Below are 23440 nucleotides of genomic sequence, written 5' to 3'. Positions count from 1 at the left end.
CCTATTTTTTTTTTTTTACTTTTTTTGACACAGTTCTTTTTTAAATGTCAATCTCAGGGGTGCAGGCTATTTTTTTTAAGCCTGCACCCCTAAACCCCAATTCTGCACTTTTTTTCGACACCTATTCAATGGTGAAAAGTTATCACCGTTTTTTATCAAAAACTTTTCAAAACTGCGATAAGTCTTTGAAATTGAATACGGTGTAAAACTAAAACCAGTGATATTAACGCAAAAAAGTGCGTTATTAACGCAAAAAACGATGTTATCGCACCCATATTGAATACCTATTGGTTGCTTATGTCCTGCTGCTTGTGTTATGCAGCTAGGTCTATAAACCATGTCCTTTGTCCTGCTATTTTAGGCAAATGAGGGGACTCCAATTGTATTGTACAGCTAATAACAGTTTTTCTTGTGTGCTCATTTATGTACTGTGTAAGGCGCTGCGGAACCTTTGTGGCGCCATATAAATAAAGGATAATAATAATAATATGGCTGTGTGCCAGCACCCTAGTCAATTGCTCGCTGCCTGTAGTGTTTCCCCAGCCAATCACCGCCTTTAGTCTCTCCAGCCAATCGCAGCCTGCGGTGTCTCTCTCCCTACCTCCAGTGCAGTGCGCCACTATGCTATGAATCCTCCAGGTCAGTATCCAGCGGTTCCTCTGCAGGGTGCACTGGCTTTCTATAGCCTGGGAGGATCAGTCTGCAGGATCTTGTATATAAAATTAATTGGTCTGTTTGTTTGTCCAGTTATGCATTTGGACACCCCTGCACCAATTGGGATGAAATCAACGCGAGGTGGTCCAGTTAAATCCTGGCCAGGTTTTAGTGGGGGGTTAGGGGCCTGGTCGGCCCTCCTTTTGGTGTTCGCTGGGCAGAACTTTGATCCTGGGAGCCTGTTCTGGACCTTACATTGGATGAAAACTTCACAGAGGGGTGGCAATTGGTCTAGGATGCCTAATGGAGTGGTTGGGATCCCGGTTGGACCTCACAGCAGAGTGCGCCAGGCAGAACTTTGACCCAGGGAGCCTGCTCTGTGCCTTCCACTTGATTGATTTGGACGACATCACATAATAAAACTTAATACCGTTAAGATTTAAACCCTGGCAACGCTGGTGACTTCATCTAGTTATTATTGTAGCACTGCCCATAGTATTGCTTGTGCTTAACCCCCTCCGTGCCATAGCTGCTATCTACCCTTACCCCCTCCTTGCCCCCAGTACTGCCCAAGGTGCTATCTACCCTCCCCTGCTCTCTACCCCCAGTATTGCCTGCCCCAGCTGCTATCTACCCTTACCCCTCACTAGCCCCAGTACAGCTTGCTCCTAACCCCATCCTTGCCCCCCAGTACTAGCCAGCTGCAATCTTCCCCTACCCATTCAACAAGTACCGTCTGCCCCTAACCCCCTCCTTGACCCATCTTCTATCTACCATTGCCCTCAGTACTGCCCCAGCTGTTATCTATCCCTACCACCTCCCTACCTCAACAGCACTGTCCCCAGTACTGCCTGCCCATGACCTCCTCCTTGCCCCAATGCTGCTATCCACCCTTACCCCCAGCACTGTCTGACCCCAGCCCCCTCCTTGTCCCCCAGCAGGCTCCCAACTGCTGTCTGCACCTACCCTCTTCCTTCACTGCCTGCCCTTACCCCCAGCTCTACCTCAATGGCTGTTTGCCCTTAACCCCCCTCGACCCCAACTGCTACCTGCCCCCACCCCCTATAATATGTGATAGGACCCAGTAACAATGGACCCCAATATTTATTTTTAGAGTGAGGGGTCCCTGGGACCCACAGATTGTTTTGCGCAGCGCGATCACTGTATAACTGGAGAATGTTAATGTCTGGGGGTCAAGTCTCAAAAATAGGAAATGTTTAATTTGGTTCTTGGCCCAAAAGTTGCTTCACAGTGCATTCAAAATTAATATGGTGTAGTGATGTTACTAAGGCATTCCCCTAGTAGTGCTAGCTTTAAGCAGGCTAAGTAAAGTCAGTGATTATCTTAATATCAACAGGGACGTAACTAAGTATTTGGAGGCCCCATAGCAAAAGTTTGTAAAAGCCCCTATGTACCACCCAATGGTGAAAAATGTATAGAACACATGTAACTTTGAATAGGAATATGCGCCCCCCCCCTACCTAAGTTCTGAGCCCCATAGTAGCTACACCCCTTGCACCTATGGTAGTTACGCCCAGGGTTGCACCTGTCCATTATACATAAATAGCAGGCAGTGCTGGTTTCTGACTCCCAGCTACTGTATGTAGGAATATACATGTATGCATATAATTCTCTAAGCATTACTAAATCTTATGTTTTCTAGAGTATGTATGTGCTGCAGTTCCTCCTATTCTTGGCAAATGAGAGGACTCCAATGACAGCATGATAGAGATCACTGCTTTAGTTAATAAGGAAAGGGTTGGGGCAGGTGAGAATATGAAAAGATTTTTGCTGTAGCAAGGAAACAAAAAAAAATAAAAGGAACAGGTAACTGAAAGATTAACACATTCATTACAAAATGAGTCACTCAATGCGTCTACTGAAAGTCTTAGAGGGTTATATTATAAGTTCCAAGATTACAGAACCGGTGTGATTTCGGCGAGTTCACTGTTAAATTTAAAGTGACAATCAGTTCTAAGGTTTGTTTTGCCTTCTAATTTATTGGTACTTTAAATTAAACTGTGAACTCGCCGAAATCACACTGGTTCTGTAATCTTGGAACCTATAACGTAAACCCCCAAGTTGTGTAACCTGTCCTACAAAAACTTTTTATGCAGTGAAAGACAATGGACATGTTACCATTCTTGATGTGTTTTTGGTTCATTACTGAGAGTACTTTCTATACACACATCACTTGAAGTATGCTTTTTGGTGAAATAGCACAGTATTTTCTATCTATTGCGTTAGACAATACTGCAAACAGGTACTCTTAGATGAAGTTGGAGATTTTATTAGGTTTGTTATAAAAATATTTCAAAATGTAAAATGTACATTAAGACCATTAGAGATTTTTTATTTTGCCTTTGACAAAATAGAATAATATTCAAATGGAGTGAACTAAATAAATATTGATTTCCCATCATCTAATTAGGGCTCCTGAAATACCATCAAAGCCCTTGACCATTTTATGTGTACCGTGCATTTTACTGTAGAAAAAATCCAAATAAAACTATGATTTGAGGGGCAGTAATTACACTAGAGTCTTAAAAAAAAGCTGCCACTAGGAAATAAACATCTTATATAAAACATCCATGAATAGTGAATGTGCTATAAGGTAAGGCAGACACAAATGTTGGAAATAAATTGGACAATCTGTGAGTCATGCAGAGACTGGCAGATAATCATGTTTAGTGATTCACTCCTTCCATAAAGAGAATGGATCACGGTGTGCATCTATCTCATACACAGCTCTAAGTATATCCGGGCAGAGACACGGAGACCTCAGTGCCGTGATGTATTATGAAATGTCTCCTGGTCAGTGTTGTCAGGAAGGTGTACCCCCATACTCTGTAATAAATTGGAAGCTGGTCCAGCAAGTCCAGACTGAGAACTGTATGATTCAAGGATATTTGTCACTAGATTTAAATCCACATCCACAGGGGCCAGGCCTGATTCATCCACACTGATCTCTTCTTCAGAGCTACAGCCATTCGCCTCTGGGGGTACAGGATGGGCTGATCCGCCCTGCAAGGGAAGAAAGGAACATTTGGTATAATTGGTACAGATGACCTCCCCATAACTCCCCTCAGAAGTTCTCTCGATAAACATGCATCCATATAATAATGATAAAACCTAGCTTACAGTTACATCCTCCACCATCACTTTGTATAGGTAATTTAGCTGCTGCAATAACCATCTTGTTTGTTATTATATTGTATGATCTTACCACATTTTTCTTCTTGGTGAAACTTTTCCCAATGTTTGTATGAGCCAGTTCTAGGTCCATAACTTCCATGTAAGAGCGCAGACTTCCCAGGGCATCTGCACTCAGCGGTGTGGCCTGATCACCTTCATCGCTATCTAACAACTCAAAGTCTTCTTCAGAGTCTAGATCGTCTGAATCCAGTTCTTCTAGACTCGGACCTGTACAATACAATCCAGATATCAAGTGTGAAGAACATGATAAACCTTAGCTACCTTCCTAAATTATCAGCATAATTCCTATTGATACTGTCAATGTATAAATCACACCGCTCTCCCTGTTGTGTATAATGCTGCCGTAGTCTGTGGGAATATTATACATTCTTCAAGAAAATTTCCAACTTCTTATAGCCAGTAGGTGGTGGAAGGGTTGAAGAGGAGGGGAACCTGCCCCCTACACGCACACTGAATGAACAGCTACCTTGTTTGCAAATGCCCAATCAACATTATTTACACTGTGCACTAAGCAATGTCTTCATTTAAATATCATGATTGTTGTGCCCCTGGTGGCAGACTGTTATTGGTGCAGTGACTAGTGAGTTTGTCCAGAAATGCAGGGCCTGGAATGTGGGACCCCATGGTTCTTTCTCAGAAGGGACTGAGGACTTGATTCAGACCCACTCGCTAGATGTGTTCGCACGCTAGATGCATATGCAAATTTCGGCAAGGCAAGCGATCGCAAGGCATTAGCACGCCCACTATGTCTTAGCGTGCAATCGCATTGTGTATGCAGACGCCCACCAGCCTATTCATAAGATGTCCACTTGCGCTAGTCATCTCCAGGGAGTGCATGCTGCCATCAGTACATAGAGTACCATCGGATGAGATTGCAGCGCTTGTGGCTGACCATACCCTACTGCAAGCACTGCGAGTGATTCAGTGTGAAATACAGGTTGAGTCTCCCATATCCAAATATTCCGAAAGATGGAATATTCCGAAATTCTGAATTTTTTTTTGTTTGAGATAATGAAACCTTTGATTTTTGATAGTTCAATGAACATAAACTTTGTCTAAGGCACAAATTATTAAAAATATTGTATACAGTTGCCTTAAGGCTGTGTGTATAAGGTGTATATGAAACATAACTGAAATTTATGTATTTATACGAACTTTGCTTGAGCCACAAAATTATTGAAAATATTGTATAAAATGACCTGCAGGCTGTGTGTATAAGGTGTATATAACCCATAAATGCATTCTGTGTGTATACTGGGGTCCCATTCCCAAGATATCTCATTATGGTATGCAATTATTCCAAAATACGGAATATTCCGTTATCCAAAACACCCCTGGTCCCAAGCATTTTGGATATCGGAGACTCAACCTGTACAACCAAGTGACGTGTACCATGACGCTGCCTCTTAATTATGCACGCCTCTGAAATGGCGTTAAGATGCTCAGGCACGCCTGCGTTCGCATCTCCACTCCCTCCGTTTCTATTGGCCAGCCCCTGTCACCACCCACAAACAGCATCTCCTGTCACTCATTCTGCCGGGCAGTCTACACGCAGCGAGCGAACGCTTCCCGATTGCTCACACTGGTTTGTGCAGGCGCATTGCGATGCGTACACATGTGCAGAGTGCATACAATCGGCTGGCAGCGTGCGAACACATCCTAGCGAGCGGGTCTGAATCAGGTCCTTCACTACAATATTGAGATAGGGCAATGACATTTTGTAAACATTGATGTTTTGAGGTTGATTCCCTATGACAGAGGTTCCTAAACTTTTTTGAATCATGGTGCCCTAGAGTATCAGCTTTGTTTTCATAGCACCCCTAAGCCAAAAATTTGTTAAGAAATTTCAGAAAGAAAATAAACAAAAATGATTAAATTGTACTTACCTGTCATCCATTTATGTGGTGGTGGAAAGGTTTGTGTTTCCGTTTGTCCAAATATTTATATTTCATTGACTATAACTAATTTGATTTGGTGCTAGACCACTAACCTGAGGCACCCCTATGGGGTTTTGCAATCGATGAGGAGAGGCCGATGGAGGTTCTCCCCACCCATGTGATCGATGGTCATGTGTCAATGGTAACATCTACAATAATATTCATCATTGGGGTCCAAGGTAGTCACATAAATACAATTTAAAAAAAAAGACTCACCGAGAATTTTTTCCAAAGCACTTGTGAAAGATTCAACATCAAACGTGATTGGTGCTTCCGGGGGATGCCTGAACCGAACATAAATATACAAGTAATGCTGGTCAGAGGGACTATTCTGAATCCATAATCTTCTCAATCCCAACATTAGTCCAGTGTTCTCCCCAGGCTGTTTTTTGTGGGGGAACACCAGGCGGCAATAAACAGCCTAACACTCGGCACTTTGGGAACCTGCAAGTGGGGACAGTATCTGGGTGCTGTATACAAAGGACCAGATCCTACAGACTTTGCAGCTTTTTCACAGTCAGATGACTGGGCCTCTAATAAGAGGAGGAGAATTAATATATAAAATGTTATTTCAAGTTTAAATCATTATAAGGTCAAGGTTTAAAACATTTTATTATTGAGAAGGCCCCCACCCAGCTACTTCTTGATGCCACTCGGCTGGAAACATTTCTGGGGAGAACACTGCAGCCCAAGTTCAAGCAGTGCCGTTATCAAATGACCAAGATTAAAATAAGTACAGATTCCGCCCAGTTATTTACCAAGTGTTACATATGTGTGTTTCTCTTGTAAACCCTAAAGAACTATTCTAAAACCTTCACAAATATCTTACATGGTTGCAACAGACCACAGTGCACTTTAACAGATAAGAGTATAGGATTGGCATCATTTATGCGGATGTACATTACAATGCAAATCACAGCCTTGCATTGGTTAAAGGCTTTTATGGACACAATCTTGAGTCAAACTGATCAGCGGTGCTTTTGGCTATTTGTACTATAAAACAAAACAGTTGATCTTTTTGCTATTAAAATATATTATACCTTGTACTGTATATAAATGGTAGATATGTCAGCAAATTGGAATGTAGTCATTATGTCAACATTAAGAGTGTCATCATAGATATCTCACAATTTTGACATTTATTTATGAGATTTAGGGTTAGGCAGCGCTTAGGGCTCTAAAAGTATAAAACCGTTATGTCGACATGCTCAATGTCAACATTATGACCATGTCGACATTGTGTATGCTGACATATATGTCGATATAACGCCCATGTTGACATTCTGGCGTCGATATTCTAAATGTCGACGTTTTGTGCCACATCCCAACAAATTAGGTTCCCTTCTGTTATTGCAACAACAGTTCTCAGACCAAAGTTATGGTGGCCACACTGACAAATAAAACCCTAGATCAGAATGACCCTCTGTCCCATAATTAGAGATTGTAAAGTGATTACACGCTTACCAGGGCACCTCTGCTCCTTCGTGTGAGGACACCTTTGATATAAATGCCTTCATGCTGTCAGTTACTTCAGACAAGTTGTATTTCTCCTCACCCTCTGCAGACAGTGGGGGATCGGCCTCCTGTGGACCTGCAGCATCCTGTAAGAGCTGCTCCAACTTTTCTGCTGATATGTCCAACCAGCTGTCATCTTCAAACAAACAAGTATGTTAGAGCGTATGGTGGAACCACAGGAGAGAGGATAGCTCAACAACCTTATTAATGAATACCAATACTGTGCACTACTGCTGGCCTGAGAACAGATTATCCTTAAAAACACCCCGATTGCCATTGGCTACTGGACTTCTACATCTCTAATCAACATTACTTAAGCTGGGCATATATAGGCAACAAGTATCAGGGCGATCCGCCTGATATCGGCGGATCGCCCCGATAATTGTAGCGTGTGTGCGGGCGACCGAGGGTTAAATATTGCTCGGTCATGCCGGATCGACCAGCATGCCCCTTCCGATTCGATATATACGAGTTAAAATGTCGGCCGCATCAGGCAGTGTATTGCCCAGCCGCAGCAGACAGACATTTCCTGTGTTCCTTCCCATGCAAGGAACACGGAAATGTCTCCTCCCCTGCAAGATTTTGTAAATCCTGAAATCAAGGTCGGTCATGTCAGCCCTTTTTCCTCCTTTAATTTGACCATGCAGCCACAAAGGACAATTTTTTTAAAGAAAAAAAAGATGTGAAATACAGATACACTGGTTGCGTAAATGTACACGCCCTTTCATAATCACATTGAAGATCATGTTCACGAGTAATCAGCATACACCCATCAGCAATGAAAGAATGCGATTCACCCAAAATAAAGGTCAGGACCTCCTTGCAGCTTTCTTGTCTGCTAAGATAGCCATTGTCCGCAAGGAGCTTCCAATACAGCTAAAATATATATAACTGGTGGACGTGTACCAGCGAAACTGTGATAATCAGTAAGTGGTGAAAATGTGGCACAACAGGGAAACTTAAAATTTAGAAGCCCAGCGCCAATAGTACGCATATATAATGCCTATGCACACACAAAAAAGTTATATTAACCAAAAGAAGCTCACCCAAATACAGAGGAAAAGTTGCTAACCTCTCATATACGATTGGAGAGCACTGTAAAGTATAAATTGCAATACTACAAATAATTGTTAGACAAAAAACAAGTTTATAAGATATACGGAGCCATGCATGACATCAGGAGACCGATAAATATCAAAAAGGAATAGTAGGACCGATTCATTTATTAATAAACATACAATAAGATAATTAGAATATTGTTGCAAACAGGCTGTCAAAACATAGAATTGTGCAGAATAAAGTACCTTCATCTGCAGGAAGATGAGCCTCCCCTTTCTTTAGCTCCTCCATATTAACAGGCAGCGTGCTCAGCAATCTCAGGACTTCTTCACCAGGGCCCAGCGTTACTGAACTAAGATAAGAGATAATCCTGGGTGAAACACAGCCAGAGCATCTCCTGTTATTTACATAGAATGTGTTATATTGGGGGAATTACAGTGCTCTCATTTCTAATGGTGGGGGTACCGCGGCACGTCTCAGGTATATAAATGTACTATAGCTTTGCACATACTGGTCACATTGGTCATTTGCAGCTACTGTACATAGCTTACCTGTCTGGCTTAAATACTGACTGCTGGAAGTAAATCTCTGCTCTCTTCAGGAGTTCAGAATATCGGGCAGATCCCTCCATTTCCCCCTAAAAGTGAATGTCCGTCACTGTTACTGTTCGGTACTGATAACATACTAGGTTTCTTGCATTTTTACTATGGTTAAACAGCAGGGACAGAGACTCAACTCCACACCAAACCTTTGTCTTCCAGGCCTTCCCCATTCCACCCTTTAGGTCTGATATCAGATTTGTACAATACCCAAAGTATAAACAGAGCTTATGCAGTGATTTAGAAGTTGCGCACCAGTTTTCTTGACAGCAATGACTGGGAAGAAGCCCTGGAAATCCCAAACTGTCATCCACTAATTACAATATGAGATTAGCACAGCTGTACTGCATAGATCCTATTAAATCGCCACAAGGATGTACAAATTCTCCCGCCAGCAGTCTCCTAACTCAGTGGTTCCCAAACGTTTCTGAATCATGGCGCCTTAGAGTATCAGCATTGTTTTCACAGCACCCCCTAAGCCAAATATTTGTTATTGAGAAATTCAGAAAAAAACGTAATAAAAGTAATTTGTGCTTACCTGTCATCTTTAGGCTCAGTTATGTGGTGGTGGACACGTTTGCGCTTATGTTTGTCCACATATTTAAATTACATTGATCATAAATAAATTTGATTTTGTACTAGACCACCAACCTGAGGCATCCATGCAAGTGTCCCGAGGCACCCCAGGGTGCCTAGACACACAGTTTGGGAACCACTGTCCTAACTTATCCTCATATGGCTTAGTCGCAACATCATAGGGTTCTAAGACCATGTTCTCTGCTTCTGAAACCCTGAGCGCACTGGGATATAAATGCATACCCTGATGCACTGTGCATCTGTGTGCCACTACTACATCCCCAGGCAATCCGGGCAGTGTGATAACGACAGCAGTGGTTCCTGTGTAATGGGCAGGAACCATAGCAAGTGGTTGTCAGCTACACACAATACCTGCTGCTCTCTACTGATACTCCTGGTGAATTAACACTTAAGTGTACACTTCAAATTTTGGACTTTGTTATGTTAATAACGATAATAGCGATGTTTGGCAGCGTTTAGGGTGGCAGTTGGTGTCTCGCCCCTATTTGAATTTTGGATTGTGCTGCAGCCCCACCTCTGGAGCCGCCACTGGTTATCTGCAATAATATAGGTTTACAAACCATTATTGCCTAATTGTAATAATTTCTAAATTGGCAAAAGTGTAGATTTTGCAGCGGGATTTAATGCTGCGGTTATTTTTAAACTCAAAATCAGGGTGAAACTGCATTTATGGAAATTGCAGCTTTAAACCCCGCCACAAAAATCGCAGAAAATGTGCCCTTTTTGCCAAATCAGGATCTACTGCAATTGGCCATCTGTCAGTATACACAATAACAAAAACAATGTAGAAATAAAACTGAAAATGCTAGCTAAACTTGCTTCCAATTTAAATAGTATACCTGAAAGAAATCATTTTTTTTCAAGGCGTTTAAAAAGCCATCCCACCGCTGGCACTGTAAGGGTCGCTTTGTGGCGTCTGCGGAAGATCTAACACATTTGGAGCACAGTATCTCAAAGCCGTGTGCCTGATGGAAAACAGGGTAGATCATGAGGAAGTTATATCTGACACCACTGACTGTATTATCAGGGACAGGTCTAAAACATCTTGTACAAGAAGCATAAGAAGGGTATACATCCGCCAAGCTAAAACAGCAGATAAGTTATTTTTATGTAGGGAAATAAAGAAACCCACATCCTGCCTCTTCATTAACGTGTACCTGGCATCTACACACAATGTCACTGCAGGCTACCAATTCACTGCCACTGGTCTTGGCCACGGTCATTAATGAACCAATATTTCTATAAACAGGCTATTGATTCCCTAGAAATTCTGTTGTGACAACACAGAGACAGCTGTATAACAACAATATAATCTAATGCTGATTATACTGCCATAAACCTTATACAGGTCCAGCAATTATGTCAGTAACACTATGGGTGGATACAACTTACCAGCTTCATTCCCAGCTCGTGCGCTTTGTACTTAGGATGTGATCGAGGAGGAAGGACGTATCCACTGCGCTTGTCAGGATGGAACGTCTGCTGGCTGAGTTGAGCATATAAACATTTTGTAAATGTCACCTGAGAAAGAGAGGTCGGGGTATATAAGAAATAAATGTACAGTTCATTCATAAGTATAAATACATATAAAATGCAGAGACTGGGATGTAAAGTAAAAAAAGACTAGTTGAGGGAATATAAATACAACCATAACAATATAATATGAAGGGTTCTTACAGAGGTGAAAACACGGGTCTCAGGAAGGAAATGATGAAAAGTGCGACAAGCTTTTAAGTCGATAGGATCCCGGAGATAAAATGCGTCCACTGCTGAGGATACCAACTGTGGTCGCTCCTCTAATACAACCGCAATTCCAGCAGGAACAAAGCAGTGGGCATGGTGGAGAGTATCCTTCACTTTTTCAGGGAACCTAAAGAACATTTGAAAGGACATCAATTACTCAAAGCAAGGGAATATTATCTTTTATCATTACCTTCTGCTGACATTTTACCATAAAGCAGAATATTAAGATATTATTTTTTTCAATAAAACATTATATAAAGCTTTATTTTTAATAATGCACATTTGCAACATTACTGAGGGATTTCATATGCCATAGGGTCCCATTAAACGTAAGTGTACCCAACACAAACACTCATTTAGAATTAGGAGTAAACCCATCCAGAAGTTATTATTTTACACCTGGTCATAACCATGTTATGATGAAATGGTGGTGTTGGGAGCGGGGGTGAAAACGAGACACTGGGGTATAGACGGTAGTAGAGTAGAGCCTGGCACTTTAAATAAATTAGAAGTGTGACTGGCTCCTCACCCTCTATGCCCCATCAGCCCCAGTTAAGAAAACCGAGCCCGAGAGAAGAAGCAGGACAACAGAAATAAGAGGAGAAGGAGAAGTCCACAGAACGGAACAAGACCGACTGAAGGAGAACAGAGGAACCCATTGCAAGGAACACATGCAGTCACACCACCAGAGAATGCAGACAATCGCAATAGAACGTAAATAAACTAACCAAACAAGACAGCAGATAAGCAGTGCTGGGCGGGCGTCCAGTGTCCCCTGTGGAATTGGAGAAATGGATTTACCGGTAAGTACCAAAATCCTATTTTCTCCTTCATCCACTAGGTGACACTGGAGCTCAAGACACTGGGGACGTCCCAAAGCTAACCTTCTAGGTGGGAAGTGCTGAAAATGTGCCAGCCCCACAGCCAAACCGAAACAGGGACCGCCAAGAACCAAAGGAAATTGAAAATCAAGAACTGAGGACTAAGTGTCGTGGAGCATAGGAGACACTCAGAACTTCTCGCGGGACATCTACAGAAAATTCCAGAACTTACAGCGTAAGTCAATGGAACAGGAGCACAGTGACCCTAGTGGACAACAGAAGACGAGAATCACCAGAACAGACCAAACTTGACTGTTGGTAGCAGAGAACACCAACAAGAATCTCTAGGAAATTGGGAAGCAACACGAGTACAAAACTCGAGAAAACCCTACCAGATTCTAACAATAGGAAGATGCAAAAGCCGCTAACAGAAGAATCCCAGCACTGCCGGCCATCAAAGTTTATATAGAGATATGTATAATTATAAATACATATAATACAGAGTTGAACCAGTCCACAGACTTCTCTAGCAAAGAGTATACAGGAAGGCCAGAACCAAGGACAGAAAAGCTGTCCAGGACCATACATGAGGTCCATAGAAATAGGGAGTTTGCAACCAGTCGAAGGGCTAGAAAGTAGAAATCTGAACAAGTGGAGATCCCACAGGTCAAAAGGCAGAGGATTGAGAGAGAATGCCACTGGCTGCGTGACGGCGTCCTTCCAGTACCCTGCCAAAGCGGTGGTCGCCTTCGCATGGGGCGGGTTTCAAACCCGTGTATACGGCGTCCCAGGCGGGAACTGAAGGCATGCACCCTGTGCCAGTCATCATGCAGGTACCTTAGATAAGGTGTAGAGCCATGGATGAACAGTAATTCACCCGTTAAAGTCCCTCAATATAAGAAAGGGAGTAAAAACCAAGGGGAGTAAAGGAAAAACAAGTCCATCAGTATAATGAAAGTATCAACAGTAAAACGCAGCAAGGCCTCTGCTAGGAAACCTTGCAAACCTGGGACATTCATACTTAAATGATGTAGCACATGTGCACTAGCAAAATGAGGCACCTTAGACCAGAATGTAGCATAACCCCAACAGATTCTAGTATAATAGAGTTGCTAATCTCTAGTCCAGCCTAAAAGGTGGGTAGACACCTGACAGATATACAGTCAAGTGATCTGCAGATATATCTGCAGATGATGGTCGTTCATACACACTGAGCGACCAACATCTGCATGCTGCAGTGTGTCCCAGCGGCCAGGGCGGGGGGGTGTGTGGCCTAATCGTGGAAGGCGTGGCCACGCCCCCTTCAAGAGGAAAAAAAATAACACCCATTTGCGGCGCAGGGGAGGGGCGCACAGCCAAAGGGGACGCGATCAGCGTGAGCGCTCCCCCCTTTGGCATAAGAGACTGCTCGGGCTGCAGCCTCGGACAGTCTCCCAGTGCAGCCCACCACACAACAGCGTTTGCTGGGCTGCTGTGGATGGGGACATGTGCCAGACCCGGGTAAGTAGTACCCGCTCGTGGCTCCCCCCTTCCTCTGCACAACTGTGTACGGGCAATCGGCTGATTGCCCGTACACACTTGCCGATGGACAGATATGTCTGCAGACATATCTGTGACTGTACTGCAATGCAATATGTCTGTGAACGACTTGGCGACGGGGGCACAATATATTGGCCAATCAATTGATCGGCCAATATATCGGCCAGTGTGTACCTAGCATAAGAGAAGAATCAGGAAAGGCCTTCAAAACGAGCGACAGCCCTTGTGAAGAAGCAGTGCGAGCTAACCCCACCTTCGAAGAAAGAACTACCGTTCTTCCACCTGGTAGAAAGTTGAAATATACATAAAAATTCCTACGACGGCCCCCTCAAACAGAGGATTAACACTCCAAGAAGAAGCGTGAAAAAAAAAAGTGGGCAGAAGCAGATGATGGCCGTTCAGTGTGTATGAACGGCCATCATCATCTGCAGATATATCTGTATAGTGTGTACCCAGCATAAGTGAAGCCTTCATTAGCAAACTGCTGCTGATCAGCACAGATAAATAGAGATAACTATAAATTGAAAGCTTTCTTTAGATTGTGAGCTCTCACGAGCAGGGAGGGTCCTCTTGTGCTTTTCCTTCCCTCACTTGTACCATTGTCTCCTCCCCACTGCCTACAACTGCACCACATTTTTGGATTCTGCCGTCAGCAGTCATATTTGGGTATTATGACTGTTGATGCAGCAATGTTTATAAGCCTTGTCCATGTCCTGCAATGTTCTCTATTGTAAGTCACTTTTTGCTTGTTTTGTTCATACTATTTTTGTATTTAAAGGATAATAAGAATACACTTTGTGGTGACTGAAATGATTTGAAATTAAACAGAATACATAAAGTAATGTATTAGTTTATAACTAATTCTAATTGGTTTTATTGAAAATAATCAATTTTAACTCATGGATGGATATGTTAAAAGCATGGAGAGACAATGAAATCAGGGGCTGAAGGGAAGAATGAGAATGAACCTACCCCTTAAGTCGCCTTTCAATAGCTTTTGAGACAGATCCTGTTGCTGCACATTTCTCTGGATACGCAGAGAGCAGCTGCACAGCTTGGGATATATTTATACTGGAAGACTGGTCATGCAGGTCTTCCTCCTTCTGCTGCAATGGGATGACGCACAGGTTTCCACAGTAAAAGAATACCTGGGGAGTAAGAACCAAAACGTTGGTCACTATTTATTTGACATTACATATTGTAACAATTTTTGGTCCCAAAATGCTGCTGCACATTGCCTTTATGGAGCAGCATCAGGGCACATTATGAGACTAGAGCAGCAGTAGAAGTATTCACACAGTCCAACCTGTAGGTTAACCTATGGCTAGTGTTACCTCTCCATCCAAACACAGATTAAACTTCCAGGTAGTATGCACTATACTCACAGCAATATAACTAGTACGGTTAGGAGAAAGAAGACATTCTATGGTAAGAAGAGCATCATGTGACCACTGTGAGGGCTGCATCAAACCGCTGCCGTCCTGTTACTCACCGGTCATCTACTTCAATATGAAAGAATTGGAAGGAGTCACCTAAACAGCACTAAAATTCACCCAACAGAGGACACTATTTCCCGGACTCTGGGCTACAGTAATGGATACCCTGCATTACTGGGACAATGGACCTTATTCAGAGGCGGCCGTACGGTCTACGACCGCACGGCCGCCTCGATGTTTGGCCAGTGCGCATGCGCACGAGGGAGCCGGCTCCCTCGTGCGCATGCGCGAGACCCGCTACGACCGACAGCGCCAGTCGTAGTGGGTCTCTTTCCAAAGGGGGCGAGCTGTCGATGTTGATTGACAGCTCGCCCCGTTTGGAAGGCAGGCCGGGGGGGTGGCAGCCCAAACGGAGGCGTTCCCACAAGTGATGTCAGTGGAGAGCTTCCGGCTCTGACAGAGCCAGAAGCTCTCCGGGGCTTACGACAAGTGAGACCCTACCCTAGGGTCTCGTCGTAAGCCCCGATGGTCGCGATGGTCTCTGACCATCGCCACAATCACCCGAGCGATCGTTAGAGCTGTGGGTGTAAACCCACAGCCTAACGACCGAAACAGAGGCGGCCGATCAGGATGCAAGCGGTCGCCCAGTTTCTGAGCGAACGCTTGCATCCTCCGACCGCCTCTGAATGAGGCCCAAAGTCATCATTGGGAGTACTGCACACATGCTTTTTAATGAAAGGCCAAACACCCAGGTTTTTTTTATGTAAGAGTCCTGTTGTTACCATTCCAGAGGTTTTCTGTATTTTAGCCAAGGTCTTGACAATGGGAGGGGGATGCAGGGTCCCTCCATCTCCACTGCTGTTCTATATTACTCAGGTGGCCAGGAGAATGTGGCCTGCAGCTAATCTATCAGGTAAGAGGAAGCTCTGAGGAAAGTGATGGATGGCTGTGGTCTCTGCACTAAGGGCAGGATTAGAGCCAGTTACATATCCAAACATCTGCCCATATTGATATGGAGTAGGTCCTGCCAGAGCCATAATTTCACCAACAGCATCTGGAACCATTCAGAAATTCTATGGAACATAAATGGGGAACAGTCTATACATGTAGTTGACACTCCTGGAGATATGGTAACAGCCACTAAATCTGTCCTCCCGATTCTGCATAAACATGGTTTGTAAGTCCGCTTCCCATGGTCAAGTTGTTTGGGTGTCAATATAAATCTATACCAGAATGTTATACCCGCCTTTGATTTCGGTTGAGGAGTTTAATTTGACAGTGGGGCTCTGAAACTTAGTTTGAACTTGGGTAAAGGACAGTAGATTTAGGTCTTCAAACAAGTTATGAAGGTTGATGAACCATTTGTTACTTCACTTATTGAAATTTAACACAGTGATGGATTTAGCAAGTCCTAACTTTGAGATTTGAAAGAAGGGAATAACCAATTATTCTGTGTGAGCCATCACTTTATCTCCTGCATAGAGTAGTCTTCGGAGTGTAATTACTTTTGGTCTCTATTTCAGTGTGGGTGGAATTATCTTTTGAGAGAAAAGCTTCAGAACAGGACTACTGAAGGGTGTAATTATACTTTAAATGTGAAATATCCACATCTCTTATAATTGTGTGACATGGGGTGATACCACAATCTCAAATGAATTCAAAACAGCTGAACTGGCCCTGTAATGACCTATAGGCCCGTATTCAAAATTCAATTAAAAACACCTGAGGCATACTTGGGGACCCCCTGGAGTCTATTTCGTTAGTTTTTAAGTTTGTCCCACAACTTTGGACTTACACCCCCAAAACAAAAAGTACTTTTATGGGGTGTTCTAAAGTATTTTTTTAAGATTTTTTGCAGGGGGGTTCCCGAAACTTTGCACCCCAAAACTGCACTTTTTGTCACCTGCAAATCTTTTCCGCTGGTTCTTATGCGCAGACTTTTCGCACAAGCGAAAAGTCTATGGAATTGAATACGGGGAAAAGTTTTCGCCTGTCGAAATGACGTCACCGGCAAAAACTTTTCGACGAACAGCGCTTTTCTCCACTAATTGAATATGCCCCATAGTAGTGAAGAAAAAAATTATTTCCCGGCCTTACAAAAAAAATTAAACTCGGAAGACATTGCATTTACTTTCCCAACTGGCCGCAATATAGTGATATTGTACTGATTTCAGACCCGGTTCTGCCAGTCCAGACCACACAGAAATGTCCTTACCCGATTGGAGCTATTTTCTGGCTTCAGCCACTTGGGCAGAAAATTAGCTGCTTCTATCAACAAAAATTCTCCATCGTTGTCCTCGACCCTGCATTAGATAAGGACAGCAAAAGTGAACTTCATGGGAAGTTACTAACTACGTGAGTTTTCACTTTCTAATTTTGATCTTATTTTTTATTTTTCAAACTATCTAGCAGTCAGGTTCTGTAATATAATATTATAAATATGGATTACACCACGATTACGTCATCTGAAGTGCATTGGTTATCTTTGCACCTTTATCAATTGCTCAAACAGCATCACACCGTTTTTATTTATTTTTTATTCACATGCAATGTGGAAGTTCTATAGGACACTTCAAGTGACGTCATAGTGGGATTTAAAATAAACTTCCAACATTCTGAATTTGTTGCAGTCCTTAAGCAGCACATGGTATTTTGTTGTATTCAAATGGTTTAAATAATGATTACAGAAAAAACATCCTGTTCTCACAGATACAACACCGAAAAAAAATAAAATAATAATATACGGTTTTGACTGATTGTATACAATGTTCTTGGCAATTTATAGGATTGTAGCTATTGTTTCAGGCTGGTCTACAGTTTAGAGGAAAGAAAAATAATAAAACTTGGCAGAGACTGATGAACGCTTGGATAAAAATTGTGAGATATAAAGTACCAACCAATCTGCTCCTGTCACTTTACAGGCTGTGGGGCCCATTTATTAAGTTTTATCATACCCAACAAGTTTTAAAACCTGTTGCATATGATAAATGGTGCTCCAGCCAATCAGCTTCCAACTGTAATATTTCATACAGGTGACAGGAGCTGATTGGTGGGAGCACCATTATCATATGCAACAAGTTTTATTACTCGTTGCGTATGATAAAACTCGTTGATAAATGGGCCCCTGTGTTTGAAAAGTGACAGTTAGGAGCTGATTGGCTGGTTCTTTAACTTTCACAATTTTATCTCTTTCCAAGCTTTCATGAATAGCCCCCATAGACCCCTAAGACATTTTAGCACATTACAATGGCATTATATCCCCCAAACGCACAATTCAGAGGACACAGACAATAAAGAGGGTCAGAGGTAGGTACTCCCCCATTTCCTATATGTGCGTGGCATATTTGATTAATAAACGGAATAAAAATTGAGTTCTCCTTTAATGAAATAATGGTAACTGCTTGAAACGAGATGCTACCAGGTGTAAAATAGTAATATAAATGTTACTAAGCTTCAGTACAAAACATCTGCCAGTATTTTTACAATAAAGATTCTTTGGGGTCGATTCAATTGTTTTTTTGATGCCGAATAATTCATGGGCGCCCGACAGAGCAATTTGTTTGTTTTGGGCCACCATTAATTATCATGCTTGTTGCACTGAAAAGCACTGGGTTTAGATGAACACAGCAGCTAAACCAGTCTACACTAACAGGTGCGATGCAAACAGGGCCACTGTAGGATATTGTAGTGATTTAATAATCAAACTGCTTATTTCTCCACTCTCTCACATCTTTTCTGTGTAATTTCATCACTTCAAGAACATTGTTGCTGATCGGTATCCAATGATGAATGCAATAATACATAGATACAACAGTACCTTGCTGCTAGATCCGGGAATTGCTTGGTAATCTGCTGAATAAGGTAAACGATAAACCACTCGTCCTCTATGTTATCACCAAAACATGTTACTCCTCCAATATGAGCAGGAACATCACCTGAATGGCAGGAAGTAAAAGGTTTCTAGAAAATGCTAAATTACAAATATATATATATATATATATATATATATATATATATATATATATACACATTCACACACGTTCATACTAACATAATGAACTATGCAGATAGTCTAAAATAAGTGTGATGCAAAGGAGATCTCAGATGAAATCCCAGTATCCCTGTTTCTCAGCCACAAATAAGAAAAAAAGAAAAGAAAATGTATTGTAAGCTGAACCATGTAGATAAAATAGTATGCATTGTATATTACTACTAATAATAATAATCTGTGTTTAATATACAAGAAATATTTTGTTGCCATAATGTGGGGTTGGGTACGGGATTCCCCACCTTTACCGCAACCTAACCCCCCCGAGCCTCTCCCCCCCGAGCCTCAGCCTAATACTCCCCCCCCAGTGCCTAACACCATACCCCTAACCCTCCCCCAAACCCTCATACTTACCATCGGGATGCCGTATAGTCGGAATTCTGGCAGCGGGATACCGGCGCCGGTATCCCGACCGCCAGGATCATAACTACATCCACATAATGGGCTAGATGCACTAACATAGTGCTCCACTTACCGCCGGATACCGCAACTGTACTGATCGCATATGCACTAACATATGCGATCAGTACAGCAAAGGACAGCTCTTCCAATAAGAGCTGTCCTTTGCGATCCCTGCCGCCTTGTGGACGTCCGGTTTATGACCCGGGAGTCCATCTGCGCATGCGCAGTGTGACGTGGCGGCCGCGGGGCATGCTGGGGGGGATCCGATCGGATCCCTCATAACAGCTCGATGAGGTAGAAGCCCATAGGCTTCTATAAGATGCATACGGTAAATGCGGTAAACAGGGGTTTTACCGCATTTTCCGTTTAGTGCATCCCGGCCAATATGAGGTGTATTGAATGCACAAACTATGCGTACTCCATCTGACCGAAAGGGTGAAATGTATGCATCACATTTCTGGTGAAAGTGATTCAATTACATCAAACAAGCTAGAATAGTATTTTCCCTGGTTACGTCACTGTTTGGTGAATGTTACCTTCCTGCAACACAGATTCCCTCTATTATAAAAGACATGGCTTCCAGACATTATCTTAATAGTTAACGCTTTTCCACCTTTTTCAAAATTCTGTAAGTATCTTACGCTTTTATCTGTGCAGGTACCAGTCTTCAACTGATATGTAACAAGAACATAAAACAAATATGCCAGCGCTCGGTATTACCTACATCATACACAATACCAGCTGCATGGCAATAATGTCATATATAAATACAAAACAGAACAACAATTATTGTCGGGGTTTATCCCCACTGCAAATCTGTGTGTATTCAGAAGAGTGAAGGCATGAAGAAATTGTTCATATTTTGATCAAAACACTTAAGCTTGCAGAGCAATGCCATGTTAGGGACGGCCAATCGGCGGTGTTGTATCGATAAATATGGGACAGGCATCTCTGTAAATACAGAGAAGGATCATGAAAATAATTTTTTCCCAGGATTGCTATATAGATATTTGTGTGCATCCGCAGTAGGGGATTGAGGAAAAAGTGGCGCATGTGCAATAGAAGAAAAAAAAAGTCACACATGCGCAGAGGAGGAAGAGACCCTGATGAATATGTAGAAAGATTGCCACTAGTATTGCGATGTTTGAATCAGGCGTGAGAATCAATCTTTCCAAAAGATCAATGTTTGATGCCCAACACTATGGCTTCCTCATTTATACAAGTGATTTGTAACTTATTTGTAATATGTCAGTGCTCCTGAACCATCAATGGGATCCTTTTACTGTAACCCGGATAACCCAAGTCGCCCCGTTCACACTAAAGCCTACCAAGGTCGGACATGGGATTATCCCTGGTTGCGACCCGGGTAGCGGACCCAGGACGCACAACACGGGTTAAACCCATACTTACTGACTTTCTGGCTGCCCACTCCAGGCCGGAGTCCTCGAGACAGCATGGTGGAATGGGTCCCCCAGTTATAAAATGCAGATGATATTACAAGCAATGTAATTCAGGGGGGGATACGATGGCACCATTCAGCACAAATTGCGTCATCGCCAACCAACCCTCCCCCCGCAGACTGCACACTTTTGCTCAGTAAGTGGGCTACACCGAGGGGTGCAGGAAGGTGCCAGCCGGCTCCGGGAGACTTGCTTACTCTTCCGGGCTGTCGGGAGCAACACACGATATTCTGGAGCCTCCCGGCCGTTCCAGGAGTGTAGGAAAGTACGGTCAAACTATTCACACTAAGCCAAGTACCGGGTCACGCCGGTTTGCCCTGGCAATAACCCGTGTTATCCTCTTGGTGTGAAAGAAGTATTGCACATTATAGAATATACACGACTCACTACAGTAAAAAGACACAACAAAAGAGTGTCAATGACCAGAAAAGCATTTCATTACCTTTTTGTGATTTAAATATGAGGTTAAACTGTTGTTTTTGCCAAATATAGTCAGCGAGTAGAGGAGCGAGCTTAGCCAATATCTCCTCTATGTACTGCTGCAGGATTTGTTTGCGCTTCTCATCATCAATTGGATCATCGGGAACCAGGAAAAGATTATATTCTACAAAATCTTCCACAACAACCATTTTATTATTCTTGTCCATGTTGTACAAAGTTGCTAAAATGTAAAAACAAAAAGCATTTGTATTGCACGGTTTCTCTCAACAGTCCACTTAAATAAATGTACACACGGGTGTAAATGTAAAGCATTGGAAGAGCATTTATTAAAGCCAATTGTTGCTGATCGTCTAAAAATAATGTACGTTCTTGGAGCAGCGCACATACTGTATACTTTCTGACAAGTGATCGCTTAGCTTTTATTCAAGTTAGACATTTCCGATAACTAAAAGAATCACATGAGACCCTCAGTAACACACAAAGACGTTATATGGGGACATTGATTATACAGAACACTGTGCAGCAGAGACGCTGTGACAAAGGGACATCAATGCACTGCTGAAGTCAGGACAAACATTTGGTGTATGCTTTTAATTAGTGTTGTTTTTCAGTGCCCATGTGTACGAACCATAAGAGTATAAAAGGAGCAATAACTAAGTAGTACATTATTATTTTAGAAGGTATGAAAATGATAAAGTGGATGTGTCACCTGCAGAAATTGGAGGCAGCTGTTGTTTGGCCTCAACTGAAATGCCTGTCATGTAGCCTATTCATTACCTATGAGACAGTACTTGGAGAATATAAATCAGAACCTCTGAATACTAGATATATATATATGAGTACTGGTTTATGTGCGCTGATACAAGAGCAAAGTGTCCATTGGAGTCCCATGAACAATCAGCGGACTAATGGTAAAATCTCGGTAAGAATAAGAAGAACACACCAGTACAGCGAGGCGGAGACGTTACCGGGAACCTGCAGCCGGCGGTGGCTCAGTCAGACCCGGCGATGACAGCTGGATATAGTAGTTGCTTCCATCTATGGTGAAGCGTCATCAGTCAGCGCCTCAGGCTCAGTCACTGGCACATGAGCGGGGCCGGCGCATCCTGTGTGACGTGTCCGGGAGCCATGACGACGATGGGGCGTCCGCACTGCGGCCTGCTGGGAGCTGTGGATCATGGCAGGAGGTAACAGGGCACAGTTCTAGGGGTGACTGGGGAGAAGCAGGGCAATGGCTGTATTATCTGTACATAGTGACGACGCAGGATAGGCTGAGCAACATGTTTCGCAATGCTGCTGGGGAACTACAAGTCCCAGGATGCCCTGCCGGTAGGACGTACATCCTGGGACGTTTGGTTTTACAAAATCTATGTTTTGACAGTAAAAATAGAGAATATTAAGTTAATTGAAATTGGAGTTGATATGAATATATATCTATATATATATAGATATATATATACACATATTCAGCGCCTAACAAAGTACAGAAACAATTGAGCAGAACAAGAAAACAGTAACCGACAGTACAAGACAATGCATGACAAGTACATGGCATATAAACATTGCTGCAAAAGCCGTCATGACACATAAATAAGTGGTACGTGGCAGAAGTCCAGGGTTAGGTGCCTTAAATAATAGGGAAGAAAAAGCACATGTGGAAGAGGGCCCTGCTCGTCGTGAGAGCTTACATTCTAAAGGGTAGGGGCAGACAGATAGGGGTGACAGATGGGAAAGATAGTGAGCATGGCACAGAGTGTTAGGATGAGAGGTGGGAAGAAGTAGGTCTTCAGAGCCTGTTTGAAGTTCTGCAGAGAGGTAAAGCATCCCAGGGAACATCACGCTGCAGATGGAGCACTTCTTGGTGAAGTGGTAGCGGGAGACCGGCTACTGGTTTAGGGTAGGGACGAACATCCGATGCTTACTATCCAATGTTTTTGTTCCAATGGTAGTGTTTTTACCATTTGATGGTGGCA

General features: G+C 42.9%; 2 protein-coding genes across 5 annotated transcripts in view; one reads left to right on the top strand and one right to left on the bottom strand.

The window, feature by feature from the left end:
• Positions 1-2927: 2927 nt before the first annotated feature.
• On the bottom strand, positions 2928-22555 carry ECD (ecdysoneless cell cycle regulator). The gene is made up of 14 exons (XM_088475736.1): positions 22411-22555; positions 21469-21687; positions 18934-19051; positions 17332-17419; positions 14653-14828; positions 11255-11447; positions 10970-11098; positions 10417-10542; positions 8933-9018; positions 8627-8733; positions 7272-7458; positions 6024-6091; positions 3881-4077; positions 2928-3678 (listed from the first exon to the last, which is right to left on the bottom strand). Exons 2-14 carry the CDS (start codon positions 21671-21673, stop codon positions 3436-3438), a joined length of 1923 nt encoding a protein of 640 aa, XP_088331862.1. The 5' UTR covers positions 21674-21687; positions 22411-22555; the 3' UTR covers positions 2928-3435.
• Positions 22556-22575: 20 nt separating this feature from the next.
• The window catches only part of FAM149B1 (family with sequence similarity 149 member B1), a 40640-nt gene continuing 39775 nt past the window's right edge, over positions 22576-23440 (top strand). For all 4 annotated transcript variants that reach the window (XR_015878873.1, XR_015878874.1, XM_088475738.1 and 1 more), the window contains exon 1: positions 22576-22654. The gene's annotated coding sequence lies outside the window, so the exon portion shown is untranslated. The remainder of the gene's footprint in view (positions 22655-23440) is intronic.

Source organism: Taudactylus pleione, unplaced genomic scaffold, assembly GCF_031769625.1.
Source record: "Taudactylus pleione unplaced genomic scaffold, aTauple2 ptg000016l, whole genome shotgun sequence".
In the NCBI taxonomy this organism is placed as follows: domain Eukaryota; kingdom Metazoa; phylum Chordata; class Amphibia; order Anura; family Myobatrachidae; genus Taudactylus; species Taudactylus pleione.
Note: the sequence above shows the minus strand (reverse complement) of the source record. Positions and strands in the feature narration are given on the sequence as shown.

What these genes read in the sequence shown, in the direction of transcription:
- ECD (XM_088475736.1), bottom strand. Translation starts at nt 21,673, where the DNA reads ATGGACAAGAATAATAAAATGGTTGTTGTGGAAGATTTTGTAGAATAT. An exon ending in AAAAAAATGATTTCTTTCAG is followed by an intron (nt 9,019 to 10,416) that starts GTATACTATTTA and finishes ATTCACTTTTAG; the next exon opens with GGGGAAATGGAGGGATCTGC. An exon ending in GAAGGAGCAGAGGTGCCCTG is followed by an intron (nt 6,092 to 7,271) that starts GTAAGCGTGTAA and finishes TGTTCGGTTCAG; the next exon opens with GCATCCCCCGGAAGCACCAA.